At 38.7% G+C, this 18045-nt stretch overlaps 2 protein-coding genes across 8 annotated transcripts in view; one reads left to right on the top strand and one right to left on the bottom strand.

The window, feature by feature from the left end:
• Positions 1-2272: 2272 nt before the first annotated feature.
• On the bottom strand, positions 2273-9107 carry NUDCD2 (NudC domain containing 2). 2 transcript variants are annotated; one of them, XM_055285350.2, is made up of 4 exons: positions 8581-9107; positions 6286-6334; positions 5646-5797; positions 2273-2746 (listed from the first exon to the last, which is right to left on the bottom strand). In XM_055285350.2, the coding sequence occupies exons 1-4, from the start codon at positions 8767-8769 to the stop codon at positions 2663-2665; spliced, it is 474 nt and encodes a 157-aa protein (XP_055141325.1). In that variant the 5' UTR covers positions 8770-9107; the 3' UTR covers positions 2273-2662. The 2 variants fall into 2 exon arrangements, with proteins under 2 accessions (XP_055141325.1, XP_055141326.1); XM_055285351.2 differs by lacking the exon at positions 8581-9107 and adding an exon at positions 7716-7769.
• A 96-nt stretch (positions 9108-9203) lies between these two features.
• Positions 9204-18045, top strand: part of HMMR (hyaluronan mediated motility receptor) — a 30920-nt gene continuing 22078 nt past the window's right edge. For 2 of the 6 annotated variants that reach the window (XM_063643120.1, XM_055285343.2), the window contains exons 1-4: positions 9239-9458; positions 12299-12397; positions 13153-13232; positions 16138-16182. In XM_063643120.1, coding sequence (XP_063499190.1) covers positions 9413-9458; positions 12299-12397; positions 13153-13232; positions 16138-16182 — 270 coding nt within the window. In that variant the 5' untranslated portion in view covers positions 9239-9412. Of the gene's footprint in view, positions 9459-12298; positions 12398-13152; positions 13233-16134; positions 16183-18045 lie in introns of all 6 variants that reach the window. The other 4 variants (XM_055285345.2, XM_055285342.2, XM_055285344.2 and 1 more) reach the window with 4 other exon arrangements.

The following is an 18045-nucleotide window of genomic DNA, read 5'->3' as shown; positions in this document are numbered from 1 at the left end:
TATGATCCCATTTATAACATGCTTGAAGACAAAAATATGGAGACGGGGATTAGATCAGTGGTTTCCAAGGTTTAGGGGCTGGGAGTAGGGTGTGACTATAAAGAGAGCACGAGAGTTTTTACGGTGATTGAACTCTTCAATACTCTGACTGTGGAGGTGTTTACACATATCTATACTTAAAATTCACCAAACTATACACCAAAAAAGTTAATTTTACTTTACTCAAAATAAAAAATTGTTAAATGTCAAAAAGAATAAAATTAAAAGAAAAATAGCCTCTTCCCCGACAATTCATTCCTAAAATGAGCAAGATAGGAATCATAGGGTGAACGGACTGCCATGGCCTGAAGTGAGGTATTAGGGCCCAGGCAGGGTAAGGAGGACATTCCTGCTCAGCACAGGATGCGAAGTGTAAGCAGGGTGAGGAAGACATTCATGTGGAGAGATGACCTACAATAGAGAATCAGGCCAGGTGCAGTGGCTCACGCCTGTAATCCCAGCAATTTGGGAGGCCCAGGCGGGCGGATCACCTGATGTCGGGAGTTCGAGACCAGCCTGACCAACATGGAGAAACCCCATCTCTACTAAAAATTAAAAATTAGCCAGGTGTGGCAGCACATGCCTGTAATCCCAGCTACTTGGGAGGCTGAGGCAGGAGAAACGCTTGAACCCAGGAGGCAGAGGTTGCAGTAAGCCGAGATCGCGCGACTGCACTCCAGTCTGGGCAACAAGAGCAAAACTCCATCTCAAAAAAAAAAAAAACCCACAAATAATCAAATAGGAATCAGGTTTCTCACTGGTACTGAAAAGGGTTATAAAAATGGAGAAGGAAAAAATGAAAACAAAGCCCATGGGATTAGAATTTATATGTGAATTCATGGTTTTCAATATACATAGATGCAGAAATATAGATGTAAAGACATGCATTATATATACACACCAACAGCAATTGCACACTAGCATAGATCTTGGCTTTTAAATATTACCCACTAAAGAGAACCCAGGCTCTACGGAAAAATGGCTGATTCTTGGGTTAGGTCAAGGACAGCATGAGAAGCCTGGTATATCTTATGCCAGAGAGTAATTGATTGAATAATGATGGGAACATGTCAGAAGGACACAGAAGCCACCCAGAATGGACTTCTACCAGCCAAATGTACAATAATTTTGAGCATCAATGTAATGATAATAGGTTTTTTAACCCGCTGAATAGAAAATAATGAGTTTATAGAGATACAATAAATTTAAAGTCTGATGAGAAACAAGGTAGTATTTTGCAACTATCTTCTCAAAAAATAATTATAAAAGTAACTACAGTGGAGAAGTCTGGCAGACACTACCTTAATCAGTCATCTAAGAAACACCATCAGAAATGAGACAAACTAAAATTATTAAACCATGACAGGATGCACTTCTATCACATTCCTGCCAAAGATGAATAACCTCAATCTAATCATGAAGTATCAGACGGAACTCAAAATAAGGGATGTTTTACAAAACTAGCCCATAATTGTCAAAAGTACTAAGTTGTAAAAGGAAACAAATGAGAATTTGTTCCAGAATGAAGTAAACTAAAGACAGCTGACATCTAAATGAAAGGCATGATTCTGACTGGATCCTCTTGCTATATGATATTGGGACATTCTGTTTTTGGGACAATCAGTTCAATTTGAATGAAGTGAAGATCTGAGGATTAGAGGGTAGTAATGTGTCAACGTAAATTTCCTGATTCTAATAGTTGCATTGTAGTCATGTAAGATAATTCGAAGCAAATAGTAATCACTAATGAGGAATCATGTCTTCAACTAAATCATAAATGGTTCAGAAAGAAAAAAATTATCTGTAACTTTTCTATGCATGAGATTTAAATTTTTTTCAAGAGTCAAAAAGGGCAAAAAATAAAAAGGACATAAATAGGATATTGAATAAAATGTCTACAGACAATTACTACCTATATGCCTAAATCACTTACGATCAAAACGATGCCACTGATACACAATTAGTGACCTTACTTCACTTTCTGCCACAAAGGACTCACCTAATTACCATGATCACACTTCTCTTCTGTGTTAATCCACTTCTACTGTTAGGCTTTTAACTATTTTTAAACTTCTTGACAAAGTAATCCCTCAAGTAATAATATTCTAATTAAGAAATTTTCATTAACTCTTAATTTACTTAAAATACATTTATGGACTTTTTCCTTTATTAAAATTGTTTTCAGTACTATAATTTTATGTGAATTGTTATACTTAGACAAAGGGGTACACAATTCCTATTTAGAAAACTTTATTGAATATCATACTTATCAAAAGAAAAAGTTAATTTTCCCCAAAGGCACCCTTCATTTCACATGATCTATACTCTAATGTTCTTTTCTATTAAAAATATGGTTAAATATGGAATTAGTAAAATGCAGCATATAAAACTTCATGCTGAGCAAAACAAGTCCAAAACAACTTTACCATATATCCATAGACTAGTTCCCACAGTACATTTCCTATGTAAATTATGTATGAATGCAATTCTTAGAACCATTTTAAAATACATTTTGCAATCTGCTAACTGTAGGCTTCCACATTTTTCTTCCATTACATAATCTGTTTATCTGATTAAGTTGGCAATATCTGCTAGGATCCACAGAATGCAGGAAAAAAAGCAGTTATTTCTCAAGGTTTGAGAAATCTGGTCCACCTTTAGTGTAGTTTCCTGAGATTTCTGCTCCACTGAAGTCAAAACCAGGATTCTAAAAGATATAAAAATATATATAATGAAATAAAACTTAAAAGGAAAAATACAAGTACAAACTGGCAATTGATAAAAAAGGATATATAAATGACCAATAAATACATGAAAATATAACAGACTTCACTGTTATCACCAAAGTAATATTTAAAATTATGAGGCATTTTTCAACTCTCCCAGTTACAAATATTTAGACATCATATGTATACTACAATGTTGGCAAGTGTATGGGGAAACATATACTTCAATAAAAGTCTGTAGTTAGATTTAATAGCTAGCATTTTTATTTTATTTATTTTTTTATTTTTTGAGACGGAGTTTCACTCTTGTTGCCCAGGCGGGAGTGCAATGGTGTGACCTCAGCTCACCATAATCTCTGCCTCCCAGGTTCAAGCGATTCTCCTGCCTCAGCCTCCCAAGTAGCTGGGATTACAGGCATGCACCACCACGCCCGGCTAATTTTGTATTTTTGGTAGACATGGGGTTTCTCCATGTTGGTCAGGCTCGTCTTGAACTCCCAACCTCAGGTGATCCGCCTGCCTCAGCCTCCCAAAGTGCTGGGATTACAGGCGTGAGCCATGGCGCCTGGCCTATAGCTAGCATTTTTTGAGAGCTTTCTATATGCCACACAAATTTCTAAGAGCTATACATATATAAGATATTTAACCCTCACAACAATCCTGTGCAGTACTATGTCAAGCCTTAGTCTTTTTGGTGGGCTATTTCATTTATCCAACAAACATTTGTTGAGCTCCTACTGTTTGGAAGACCATTAGAGGTATGTAGAATTCAAGAGCGAAAAAAAACAAAAATCCCTGCTCTAGGGGAACTTAACATTCTAGCAGGAGGAGACAAACTATAAATCAACCAGTACAGGGGCTGGCAGACTTTTTAAAGAACTAGGTAGTAAATATGTTAGGCTTTGCAGTCCACATAGTCTCTGTCACAAATACTCAACTGTCTGAAAGACAATATACAAACAAATGAGCATATATGTATTCTAGAAAAGCTATAAAACAGGTAGTGGGCCAAATTTGGCCCAAGGGCTGTAGTTTGCCAACCCCTGATCTAGTGTTAAAAGTTGGTAAGTGACACAGAAAAAAAAAAAAAACAGGATAAGGGAAATAAAATTATATTTAAATGTGATGATCAAAGTATGCTTCATTGAGCAATGATATGAAAACAAAAGTTAGCCAAACTGTGGTAAAAGAGCACTGCAGTCAGAAGGATAGCAAACGGACGGGCTGACATGTTCTTTAAGGAACAGCAAACAGGCCAGTATGGCAAAAGCAGAATCACTAAGAGGGATAGCGGTAAGGGAGGAGGTAATCAGGGAGATAATGGAATAACTGATCATATACGGCCCTTTAAGAGATAGAGAAATGACTTGCAGAGTTCTGAGAAGTGGCATGATGTGACTTGTATTTTAAAAGAACTGCTCTAACTGGCCGGGCGCAGTGGTTCACATCTGTAATCCCAGCACTTTGGGAGGCCAAGATGGGTGGATCACGAGGTCAAGAGATCGAGACCATCCTGGCCAACACGGTGAAACCCCACCTCTACTAAAAATACAAAAAAATTAGCCGTGCGTGGTGGCGGGAGCCTACAGTCCCAGCTACTCGGGAGGCTGAGGCAGGAGACTGGCGGGAACCCGGGAGGCGGAGCTTGCAGTGAGCAGAGATCGCACCACGGTGCTCCAGCCAGTGAGACTCTGTCTCAGAAAAAAAAAAAGAACTGCTCTAACTGCTATTTTGAGAAGACTATGGCAAGGGTGAAAGTGAGAAGACCAATTAGAACGTTATTAGAGTAATCCAGGCAAGACATTAGAAGTGGTCCAGATCAGAATGGTGGTAGAGTTGGTGGTGAGAAGTGGCCAAATTCTAAATATATTTGGAAGGTAGCATCAGTAAGATTTCCTAATACACTGGATAGGGTATGAGAAAGATGTAAGAATCAAAGATGAGTCCCAATTTTTTTTGACCTGAACTACTAGTTTTCATCAACTGAGATGAGAAGGCTACAGGTAAAAACAAATATGGAAGGATGTTAGGGTATTCAACTTGGACATGTTGAGCTTAATATACATTAGATAGCCAGGTGGAGATGTTGAATAGGCAACCAGGTATGTAGGTCCTAAATTCAGAAAAAAAGTCTAGGCTAGAGATATACATTATCATAAAGACGTACATTATCAAGTGCTGCAATCTAGTAATTCCTCTCCTAGATATTTATCTTAAAGATATCTTGGAACACTTGAGTAGTTTCACAGAGATGAAAGCACAGCTTTGTTTAAAATAGAGAAAAATGAAGAAATCTAAATCATATCAAAGGCAAACAGCTAAATAATGATGACACATCCAAACTACAGAATCCTCTGAAGCAGTTAAAAAGAATGAGTTTTATACCTACGTATTAGTAGGGAAAGAGACCCACAGCATATTATTAAATAAAAAAGCAACAAGAAGAAGAATACACATAGTGTGATCCTCCATTTATGCTAAAAAACAAAACAAAACAAGCAATAGCCAACATATGACATGAAAATGAGATAGATGCATGGAATGGGGAGAATGGTGGTGAAGGGGCCTTTCACTTTTTACACTAGGTAAGTCTATATTGATTCAACTATAGTAAGAGTTTATTCATGCATTACTGATGTACATAAAAGTAAGCTTGAACTCACAAATCACAGCAATACAAATAAATTCCTCTCAAGAAAATCTTTCGAAAAATCAAATCCATACAAGAAAGGCCATTTTTCTAACAATTCACTTTAAAAATTCTTCTAGAAAATGTTTGTAACTTTTCATAATGACATTTGAGTTTTAATTTCAAATAATATTTATTTGATGATTTTTATATATTTAATTACACATACTCATACACTTCATCTGACTTACTTCTTTTTGGAATCTCTCTAATGTAAGCTTTCTCTGCATTTGGTCTTGCACCCAAGGATCCGCTGCATATTCAGATTCTAGTAGAGAAGTCCAACAATTTGCTGCATCTCTCTTTGTCTTTGTAAGAACAATACGAACCATTTTTCTATCCTCTAAAAAAAAAAAACACACACACACACAAATAAATTGGAGTTCTTCATCAAGTTGTGTTTTTGTTTTTTTTTTTTTTTTTTGAGACAGTATCACTCTCACCCAGGCTGGAGCGCGGCGGCGCGATCTCGGCTCACTGCAACCTCCACCCCCTGGGTTCAAGTGATTCTCCTGCCTTAGCCTCCCGACTAGCTGGGAATACAGGCATGTGCCACCATGCCAGGCTAACTTTTGTATTTTTAGTAGAAACGGGGTTTTGCCATGTTGGCCAGGGTGGTCTCAAGAAGTTCTTCATTAAATTTTATATTTCCAAAAACAACTAACTAATCTTTTCTCCCCGCACTAGGTAACTTTGACATACAACGGTTTTCAACACATTTCTATTGCTTTATCTTTCAAAGCTGCAAAGACAAAAAAGACCTAATACAAAAGGGGAAAAGATATCAAGACAAAATTAATTTTAACTTGATGAATTAGTAATTACCCTTACCCAAAGTCCATGTTCCTTCATCAGCTATTGTAGAATCAAAGAGTTTGCCCTGAAAAATAAACATATAACATGCTAAAAATACAGAATTTAATTTTTATAAAGTTTTCATGATTAAGATTTACCTACTTTCCTACCTAATCCACATCTTATACCACCACTTCACCATGACATTTATAGGTGCACAACCCTAAATTTTCTCCCAGCAGGTAAAATGGAAACTAGTTTACACTGCAAGGGATATGTACTATGGCAAAGAACACACAGCTCTCTAAAGAAAGATCAGGGCTCCTTAATTTTTAGAAGATACAGTAATACTGACCACTGGCCAAATGTGAAATTAGTATCTGAAATGCTTTAATTCTACCAATTTAAATTAACCATAAGAAAGGATCTCCTGCTAAAATTAAATTTTTTTTTTTTTTTTTTGAGACAGAGTTTTGCTCTGTCGCCCAGGCTGGAGTGCAGTGGCGTGATCTGGCTTACTGCAACCTCCACCTCCAGGGTTCAAGCGATTCTCCTGCCTCAACCTCCCGAGTAGCTAGGACTACAGGTGCCCGCCACCACGCCCAGCTAATTTTTGTATTTTTAGTAGAGATGGGGGTCCCCGTGTTAGCCAGGCTGGTCTTGAACTCCCGACCTTGTGATCCGCCCGCCTAGACCTTCCAAAGTGCCAGGATTACAGGCATGAGCTACTGCACCCGGCAAAATGTTGTTTTTAAAGTAGACTTTTAAAAACGTTTTAATCTTTTTGTTGGGCAATCGGCATTTAAAAAACTTTAAAGTATGTATTCCAGATTTGATAGATTAGTTGTGACTAACTGTTCACAAACTCATGTTTTTTAAAAAAATAAACAAAATATAAATTTAAGAGACTGCACCAGGCCCAGTGGCTCAGGCCTGTAATCCCAGCACTTTGGAGGCCAATGTGGACTGCTTGACCCCATGGGTTCGAGGCTGCTGTGAGCTACAATCTCACCCCTGCACTCCAGCATCGGACACAGGGACCCTGTCTCAATAAATAAATAAATATATTTTTTTAAAAAAGAGAGAATGCCTAGGCTCAAATCCATTTTAATTTGTTGCCAAATTTAATTTATAGAAAGTGAAATTAAATGTCACTAGGAAAAGCCCACATTTTAAAATACGTCAAAATTAGTGGGAAAAAAATCCCACTGGTCTATATGTACATCAGAAATCCCAAATTCAGCACTTACTGCTAAATTCCGAAAGTTACTGGATTTACTAAAGTAAATTTAAATCATAATCTAAAACCATTGTTGAGGAAACTATGAATTGTACAATTCAAAAAGTAACTGCGATCCAAGCTGACATAAATTAATGTCCTTCACACTAATCTTGAGGCACTCGAAGCACCTCCATATACTGTATTATATATAATAGCTAACATATTGTATGAACTTATTACATACCAGTGAATACTCCAAGCTCTTCAAACACATGAATACCATGTTATGCTCAAAACAATCCTATGAGAAGGGTACTGTAACTACCTTATCTTGTGGATAAGGAAGGTATAGAGACACTGAACAATCTCTTGCCCAAGTTTACAAAACTAGGAAACAAGTAGTCTCTCTTCACCCCATTACACTGCCATCAAACATCTTGGGCATCTACCCTGAGAACAAAATCTGATTTCAACCTGTTAATTTAACTATACACTTAACAAAGAAAAAGCGGGTCCAGATCCAAAGAGTATGGTGTAGAGAAATAAAAGGAGTACTAATTTTATGCACACACCTCTTCACCAACTGCTTGACCACTCCACAAACATGCAGGATTTTCAAGCTTTTAGATGAGAAAACTAATCACCTGACATCATCTCTAAATTCTCTGCCCGTTATTCTATCCCTGTTTTCTTTGTTGTCCTTTCCTATATTTTTATCTGTTTATTACGCCTCCATAGAGGAGCTCAACCTCCCCACTGCAGGGACATTATCTGTTGTTTTCCTGCCTGTCTTCGGTGAACGGAAGAAATGTTTGTTCCTTTAGCAACCTAGTTAATCTGTTCCCAGCTGAAGCCCCTCAGAGAAGCAGAAGCAGCAGTCTGACTTGGTTTGAAAACTACACAGGAAAATGGGCTCCTCAAATTTCCACAACTCATCACCTGCCCTGAGGACTGGGGGACTCTGACCAGACCCAAACCTGGTCAATGTTATCCTCTTTCTCCTTCTGCCAGCCACAGGAGCCGTCGGGACACCCAACAGTCGTTCAGGGAAACGGGGCTGGGGGCAGCTGGGAAGATGAAACTGAACACAAGCCCCGAGCTGCCGCTACCTTGAGGATCTCGCGGCCGCCCACCGACAGCGCCACATGCCGGCTCTGGAGGCCGCACTGGATATCCTGGGCGCGCGTGCCTGGCGGCACCTGAACTTCAATGAACACCTCCTCCAGGGTCTGGTACCACTGGCCCCACGGGGTCCCGCACGGTACCACCCCACTCCGCTCCTCAAACGGGGCCGACATAGTCCAGTCGCCTCCCGGCCGCAGCCGCACCAGGCGGAGCCGAGCGCACGCGCGGAATCCCACGCTTAGGCTACGTCACGGCCCCTCCGCTCGGGTCACTGCACATGCGCAGGAACGCAAGCTGGCGTCTTCGTGCGCGTGTTCGTTTTTCCCTTTGGCCATTTACGGCACCGACAGGACCCGGATGAAAGAAATGAAATCCAGAAAAGTTCACATGCAACGAACAATGGGACAGAATTGGAACCAGTGAAGCCGGAACTCACTACACCGTCACCTAAGTGATGCCAAAATGCACTTTCTAACGTCTCCGGAGTGAAGTGCGCTTGCGCAAATGCTAGGTTACAATTGAGTAACTCCGGGAATGACTGAGTGGGTGGGTGGGGCGGGGAACAGTAACGGTCTCCTATTGGCTGGCAGCCTAAACTCACAGGCCAGCTAATTGGACGCAATCAGAACCCAGCATTCTTTCTTCGTGTTCCTGTGCGGGATTGGTGTGCCCCGGGGTTTGGCTTTCCAATTGGCTAACGCCGGGGTGGGTGGGGAATGTGGGGAGATTTGAATTTGAAGCCGGTAGGCAGTGATAATCCGCATTCAGTTGTGGAGGAGTGCCAGTCACCTTCAGTTTCTGGAGCTGGCCGTCAACATGTCCTTTCCTAAGGCGCCCCTGAAACGATTCAATGACCCTTCTGGTGCGTAAGGGGGAAGGAGCTGGGGGACGGGGGACGCCCTAACGCCCTTTGCCTCTTTCGGCTCCCTTCTTGGGAGGCAAGCAGGAGGCGATTTTAGGGTCGGGCTGGGGCTCATTCAATTGATTGATTTTTCTCAAATATGCTCTAAGCATCTGTTACATGCCAAGCACTAATCAGGATGCTAAGGATGCCGCAGTGAGTGAAACAGTCCCCGCCCCGTGGCGCTTACATTCAGGCGGGGAATACTGTCAATAAACAGCGGTAATGGAGAAACCACAGCAGGGCAAAGGGAATGGAGCCGAGGCGTTGGTAGCTATTTGATTTTCAAGTCCGAGAGGGCCTCAGTGATAAGAACACTGGAGTATTACTTTTAGTGTGAACTTGTGCATTTCTTTTGTGTATTCCATTTGGGCATAAAAGAAGGAAGATGAGTAAAGGCAGTTTATGGGTGTAAAATTAGAGCAGTAGCACTTATTGAAAACATAAACATTGAAGTTATCATGGCTGATATCGACCACTTATACCTCAAGCACCATACTAAGGCTTTACATCGATTATTAGTTATATTAATTTCCCAGCAACTCTAAGGGGTAATCCTATTACTATTTTATTGATAAAAAGACTGAGACTTAAATTTGCTCACTGCTACACTACCAAAGTGGCCGGACTGGAATATGAACCCAGCCCCCATCGTGTGCTCTTAACACCGCAATGCATAGCACAGTAACCAGGAAGCCTTAGATGGGTTTGGTAGGCACTCATCATTTAAGATGCTGTATGCTGGGACTCTGCTACTAGATCTTGTTTATTCCTTCCAAAAGCCAAGTGAGGAAGGTACTGATATTGACCTCATTTTACAGATGAGAAAACAGAGGTTTTGTGACTTGCATAATCAGTAAGTGGTAGAGCTAAATATTAAAGCTCATGATTTATTCACTATCATACACTATTTCATGGTTACTCATTACATCTCTAATTTCTGTCAGCCAACGTGTGAATGAAAATATTCACAACAACTCACAAAGGAAGGCCAAATGAGCAAGTGAATCAGCACAAACTTATTTTCTTAGTTAAAAGATTCAAGGACCGTATAATTTCCCGAGTAATCAAAGGACCTACTCTTAAGTTTTGTCAGCAGTGTGGCTTCAAGGTTTTTTTGTTTTTGTTGTTGTTTGCATTATAGTAGGTTAAACTGGCTTTATCAAAGATATAGTATTTCAGGCTTACAGTTACAGGAATAATACCAATTATTCATTTGATGCTTAATTGTGTATGAGGCACTGTGGTGATTTTTCATATTCCAGTCCTCCCGCCTGGGCGACAGAGTGAGACTCTGTCTCAAAAAAAAAAAAAAAAAAAAAGCCAAAAAAAACGCCAAAATTTATATTTCAACCTAAGATGTATTTTTATATCTCTACACATACATATGAAAGAAAAGTTTCACAAAACAATGCTTAACTTTGCAGCATATGAGTCATGCTGACTTTTTGTATTGTTTTTACTTTTTAAAAAATGCTAATCAAGATCTACTCATGGGGCTGGGCCTGGTGGTTCACACCTGTAATCCCAGCACTTTGGGAGGCCGAGGCAGACAGATCAACTGAGGTCAGGAGTTCAAGACCAGCCTGGACAACATGGTGAAACCCTGTCTCTACTAAAAATAGAAAAAACTAGCTGGGCGTGGTAGTGGGAGCCTGTAATCCCAACTACTCGGGAGGCTGAGGCAGGAGAATCGCTTGAACCCAGGAGGCAAAGGTTGCAGTGAGCCAAGATGGCGCCACTACACTCCAGCCTAGACAACAGAGCAAGACTCCGTCTCAAAAAAAAAAAGTAAAAAAAATAATGAGTCCCTGTCTACCATTTGACAAAGGTTTAGGGGACAGCAGTAGTTGCCTGGGAATGGTCCAAGCTCCTTGCTCTTCCTATTTATTTGCATGAGACTCTAGACTGAAGTAAATAGCTTTTCAGAGAATAGTATTAATCTATTTGTTCCCAATCAGCTAAAGCTTTAGGCTAATAGTATTTTAATTATTTTAAGTCCTAAAGGCCCCATCTCAAGTCTGCTGTGTGTATTTACTCAGAAATGCCTTCAAATTTGGGACTTTAGTTAAGTGAAATTATGCAATATAAACTTCTGGAACATACAAATATAGTCTAGTACAATTTTTACTTTGCATAACGTTGGTTTTTTGGATTTCCTAAGCCTCACATTCTTTATCTATAAATTATCACATAGGATTCTTGTGAGGATTAAATAAAATAACATCTATAAAATGCTTAGCATAATGCCTGGCATTTAGTAAGTGTTCAAAAAATTCTAGTTGCTCTAGTGTGGTTGCTTTTCTTCCGTGTGTTTTAATTGCAGTTGACATCTTCAATAGGTCTGATGTATTGATATTAGCCAGAGATGGATTATCACTATAAATTTTTATTCTAGGCTAAACATTGGGGGATAGACAGTTTTAATTACTTTATTTCTAGAAACCGATAGTAGTTACCTTTGTGACTCTCTTTGAGTAGAGTTGACACCAAGTAACTTATTTGCTATATTCAATCCTTAGAAAGCCATATATTACCTGTAATACATGATGTTCATCTCAAAACTGTCGTTTGCTCAGTTGCCTGTGTTCCTTTGACCCAGTTGATATAAAGGGCAAGATGATATTGTTCTTCATAGAGAGGCCTTTATAATATCAAATGGATGCAGTTTTTTACATTTAAAAAAAAGAAGCAGTTTGTTAATGACATTTTTACATTTATATTCACTTTATTATGACATGTTTTAACTTAAGATCATAAGTAACGTTAGATAATATATTAATGTTTTCTATTTCCTCTAGGTTGTGCACCATCTCCAGGTGCTTATGATGTTAAAACTTTAGAAGTATTGAAAGGACCAGTATCCTTTCAGAAATCACAAAGATTTAAACAACAAAAAGGTAATACATCACCAAAGAACAATGGTTATGTGATCTTATAAGTTTTAAAGTTATGAATAACAATATTTAAAGATGTTATAGCATTTTTTAAAATGTGAAGCTAGAGCTATATTTAAATTTTATTTAATGAATTTATGAAAGGGTCAAGTACGGAATAATGCTGTCATTACATTGTTATATAACCAGGAAAATTAAGCAAGATACTCATATTGATATGTAGCTTCCCTTTTGGTAGTTACCTTGACCTGTCAGGGAATATTAAGAAAATCAGAAAGGTGTTAGATGTGTAAAAAAATTGTATGAGTAATTATTTGAAAATGTACAACTAAGGAAAGAATATATCGTTTCATCAAAAGTTGTAATTAGAAATTTGGGGCCAGGCAAGGTGGCTCGTGCTCGTAATCCTGGCACTCTGTGAGGACAAGGTGGGTGGATCACGTGAGTTCAGGAGTTCGAGACAAGCCTGGCCAACATGGTGAAACTGCATCTCTCCTAAAAATACAGAAATTAGCCGGGTGTGATGGAGTGCGCCTGTGGTTCCAGCTACTAGGGAGGGAAGTGAGAGAATTGCTTGAAACTGGAAGGCAGAGGTTGCAGTGGGCTGAGATCACAGCACTGCAGTCCAGGCTGGGTGACAGTGAGACTGTCTCAAAAAACAAAAGCAAAAAGAGAAAAAAAAAATTTGGAAATTGTGTTTTGTGTGTAGTTAAACACATTAACATCAACCGTGATCTGTACAATTCATTTTTCTGCAGAATCTAAACAAAATCTTAATGTTGACAAAGATACTACCTTGCCTGCTTCAGCTAGAAAAGTTAAGTCTTCCGAATCAAAGGTGAGGAGCTTTTATATGCCAGCTCATTTATCAACTGTATCATCAAAAACATCTGAAAGTATTGTATTTTATTAGAATGGGTTAAGTGTATGAATCAATGTTATAAGTAAATCTGTAAATTAATGAAATGAGTTATCATTAGAACTCTAGCAAGTTTTACATTTCTGCGTAGGTCATTATGTTTAAATGTGCCCTTAGTTCACAATTATAATGGTCTTCAATTCTCAGTCACTTCTACGTTTAAATTGTTTATTACCTAGTAAACATTTCAAAATTATGTGATGCTTTGATATATTAAGTACCACCATTTGAGTTGTTTTGTCTTTGTGTATTTGTTTGTGGGGAAGGGTGAGTGTTTTTGAAGAAAAGGGGGAAAAATGCCAATATTTAAGAGAGGTTTGCTACTGAGAAACTGTTAAGGAGTGGTGAGAGATTAAATTCTTATTAGTCTTGTGGCTTGTGCAAGAGCTATTACTATTTTCATAAGTTTATAATCAGGCAAGCTGCATAATACTTTTTCTTTTTTTTTTTTTTTTTTGAGATGGAGTCTCACTCTGTCACCCACACTGGAGTGCAGTGGCACCATCTCAGCTTACAGCAGCCCCTGTCCCCACAGGCTCAAGCAATTCTCCTGCCTCAGCCTCCCCAGTAGCTGGAATTACAGGCATGCCCCACCACGCCCGGTTAATTTTTGTATTTTTACTAAAGACGAGGCTTAACTATATTGGCCAGTTGGCCAGGCTGGTCTCGAATTCCTGACCACAGGTGATCAGCCCACCTTCGCCTCCCAAAGTGCAGGGATTACAGGTGTTGGCCACCACACCCAGCCGCCATATAAGACTTTTTAAAAGACAGCTGTGGGGGGCTCAATGGTTCACGCTTGTAATCCCAGCACTTTGGGAGGCGAGGCAGGCGGATCACTTGACCTCACTCAAGTGAGGTCAGGAGTTCGAGACCAGCCTGGCTAACATATAGTGAAACCCCATCTCTACTAAAAAATACAAAAATTTGCTGGATGTGGTGTCACGCGCCTGTAGTCCCACCTACTTGGGAAGCTGAGGAAGGAGAATTGCTTGAACCTGGGAGGCAGAGGTTGTAGTGAGCCAAGATGGCGCCACCGTACTCCAGCCTGGGCAAGAGAGCGAGACTGAGTCTCTCCAAAAAAAAAAAAAAAGACAGCTGGGCACAGTGGCTTACACCTGTAATCCCAGCACTTTGGGAGGCTGAAGCAGGTGGATTGCTTGAGGTCAAGAGTTTGAGACCAGCCTAACCCACATGGTGAAACCCTGTCTCTACTAAAAATACAAGAAAATTAGCCGTGTGTGGTGGCACGTGCCTGTAATCCCACCTACTCGGGAGGCTGAGGCAGAAGAATTGCTTGAACCTAGGGAGGCAGAGGTTGCAGTGAGCCAAGATTGCACCACTGCACTCCATCCTGGGCAGCAGAGCGAAACCTACCTCAAAGATAAAAATAAAGTAAAAAAGTTGTACAAATTAATAGGTTTTTTGATGTGAAAAATATCCAGAGTTGGAAAAAGGCTTAGGTTGTTCATTCATTTGGCAGTTGCCTAAGCCTCATATTCTGTAATATGGAGCTGTGTTGTTCAGTATGGAAGCATAGCCACATATGTCTGTTGAGCAACTGAAATGTGGCTAGTGCTATTAAAGAACAAAATGTTTAATATTTAATTTTAATTAATACTTATTTAAAGACATACTTGATTTTGTTAGTGGAACACTTTTAAATATTTTTGGAACAACTTGAGTATGTGAATTTACTTTCTCCTCTCTTATGTTTTGTGAAATTAAATATACGTAAATGTTTCTGACGAAAATTTAGCATTGAATTAAGATGGGCTGTAAGTGTAGAATACAAAGAAAACTTTAAAGACTTAGTACAAAAATATAAAACATCTCATTGATAATTTTATACTAATGACATGCTGTAAAAATATATTTGATATATTGGGTTAAGTAAAATATATTAAGATTTTTACTTTTTAAATACACTACTAGAAAAATTTAAATGCATAGGTGGCTTACATTATTTTTATTGGGCAGGACTGTTATAGACACTCTTTTCTTAGAAATTGATGTAAGTGGTTTGACTTAAATTTCTCGAAGAAAGTGTTCTGTAATTTTGTAATTTATAAAGCCCCTTAGAAAACTAAATTACATACAAGTTTGTATGGAGCCCCAAAATAATAGTCCTTCCCCATAAAAAATTTCATGGAGTGTGAAATTAATAAACATGACACTGATGTCACCCCCACCTCCTGCCCCACTTAGAAACATCTAAAACAGATTTCATTCAAGATGTTGATGCCTTTCTTCCATTTTTAGATGGAAAAGATATTCTTTTTCTAGCCATTGTGTCAGAAAGTCTGTTGGATATAAAAAGATATAGTGTGAAAATTATATGTCTTATTTAGAATAAAGCCAATGAGAAAATTAGAATCAGAGCTTATGCTATTTCAGTTTTTATTTCTTTGCATCTGTATATTTTCCCCTTTGGGTATCAAAGTTTAAGTTGATTTCTCTTTGTAAGATTCTTTCTGAGATAGCATAATTAAATATTCAAGATGTGTTGCTGTTTAACATTAGAGGGAGGCAGGCAGTAGCTTTATTCATAAAGTTCCACCTGTTCTTTTCACTGGGCTGATTAGGAAAATCCTGATTTATTGGGTTGAAAACTTTTAAACCTAAAATGTCTCGAGATTTTTAGAATCTTTTATTTGTCAGATGAGTGACCTACAAAATTTTTAACAGACTCAGTGTAATGTTTAAAATAGAAACTAACTGTTTGGATCCCTTCATCTTTTCTGGTAACTGAAAAACAAATCTGGCTGTGATATTTGTGACATCTAAATTTGCTTATAAGTTTTCTTTGGCTTTTAAACAGAAGGAATCTCAAAAGAATGATAAAGATTTGAAGATATTAGAGAAAGAGGTAAGCAGTGCTTTCAACTTATTGAAAAGTACATATGATAGGAAGAGAGTTACACAGATTTAAGAGATAAGAATTCTGTTGCAGTGTGAGAAGTCCTGTAGTGAGGCAAACATGCCATCCAGAACACTGCCTACAGGAAAACAGTTCTTACAATATTTCACAGATATATCCAGGCTATGTTAATGTGATATGCTGGCAACGCCAAGATTAAAGATAGCCCACTTAATGAAAAACTGATAACTGAAAATCATTATGTCAGTTGATTACAATTATACATGTGGATCAAATATTTATATCCATCATTCACACTCTTCCTCTATTCTAACTTATGTTAAGACAACATAGCTAGAGGATTTCTTAGTGAGCATGCAATCCTAGCTGGTTAGACTGTGATGAAGGTAGGCTAACTCGATGCATTGCTCTGCACAGTGGGTATAGGCCTTCCTCCTGGGTGAAATAACATAGAGCTATGCTGTTCGATATGGTAGCTACTCACCACATGTGACGAGCTGAATTAAATAAGATAAAATTAAGAACTGAGTTCCTCAGTTGCAATAATCACATTTCAGGTGCTCTTAGCCACATGTGATTAGCAGCTACCATACTGGACAGGGCATTTCCACCATGACAGAAATTTCTATTGAACAGTACTAACCTAAAGAACCCATTTACTTTCCTAGCAATGCTAAGCAGCTCACTGTGAACTTTGCTTCTCTGCGGTCTTTTTTTTCTGTTTCCATTGCTGACCAACGCTTTTTCTCATGGATATTTTCTTTCGATATATTAAAATCTTTCATTTGATTACAGTCGAATGTTGGCTTTTGACCCAGAGTATGTCAGAGTAACTGTAAATGTCTGCTCAGTTGCTCTGATTCTTTTGTATTTATTCTAATAATTTTAGCTATCATTTTATTGAGGATACATGTAGGAGTTGATACTTACAGGAACAATCACTGAATGTCAGTGAGATACCTGGTAAGTGAGTGGTAGAGCCAGGATTAGAACTATTAATTTATACCAGTGACTTCATTGGGTATAGAATTTTAGGGTGGCAGGTTCCCCCCCATTATATTAAAAATATCATTTCATTGCCTTTGGCTTCCACATTTTCTGTTGACAAATATTGGTTTGGGTTTTTTTTTTTTTAATCTGGTAATAGCAGCAAGAATGATGGCTTGCCAATGCCTAATACATTCTCCTCAGAAGCCCAGCTCTGCCTTCTTGAAATAAAAAACATTTATCATTTTAATCTAATTTGAATTTGTGTAATTGAAGCTAGAGAAAATAACTATTATAGGTGGAAATACCTTAAAAGTGAATAAATAGCAGCTGGGTGTGGTGGCTCACGCCTGTAATCCCAGCACTTTGGGAGGCTGAGGCAGGTGGATCACGAGGTCAGGAGATCAAGACCATCCTCGCTAACATGGTGAAACCCCGTCTCTATTAAAAATACAAAAAATTAGCCAGGTGTGGTGGCCCATGCCTGTAGTCCCAGCTACTCGGGAGGCTGAGGCAGGAGAATCGCTTGAACCCAGGAGGCGGAGCTTGCAGTGAGCCGAGATCGCGCCACTGCACTCCAGCCTGGGCAACAGAGCACAGAGCAAGACTCCATCTCAAAAAAAAAAAAAAGTGAATAGATAGTTTAATTGTACTTGGAATTTATGGCAACTAAAGCTCTTCTGTTCTTAAAATGCATTAAGACTTTTATGCATTAAGACTTTTAAGATGTATCATAAGTAAATATGATTATTCAAATAGTAACATTAGAATATCTACAAGCATAATGTCAAAATCAGAGATTTTTCCAGAAACTTTAGGGGTGATTATTGTTAGCATCTCCTTATGTTGGCATTCTGTCAGTGA

This window comes from Symphalangus syndactylus, chromosome 7 (genome assembly GCF_028878055.3).
Source record: "Symphalangus syndactylus isolate Jambi chromosome 7, NHGRI_mSymSyn1-v2.1_pri, whole genome shotgun sequence".
Classification (NCBI taxonomy): Eukaryota; Metazoa; Chordata; class Mammalia; order Primates; family Hylobatidae; genus Symphalangus; species Symphalangus syndactylus.
The sequence above is the reverse complement of the archived record's forward strand: the minus strand, read 5'-3'. Positions and strand labels throughout refer to the sequence as shown.

Coding starts and splice junctions, on each gene's coding strand:
- NUDCD2 (XM_055285350.2), bottom strand. CDS start 8,769: ATGTCGGCCCCGTTTGAGGAGCGGAGTGGGGTGGTACCGTGCGGGACC. Junction 5,798..6,285: donor TGAAGGAACATGGACTTTGG/GTAAGGGTAATT, acceptor TTTTTTTTTTAG/AGGATAGAAAAATGGTTCGT. Junction 2,747..5,645: donor TAGAGAGATTCCAAAAAGAA/GTAAGTCAGATG, acceptor TATATCTTTTAG/AATCCTGGTTTTGACTTCAG.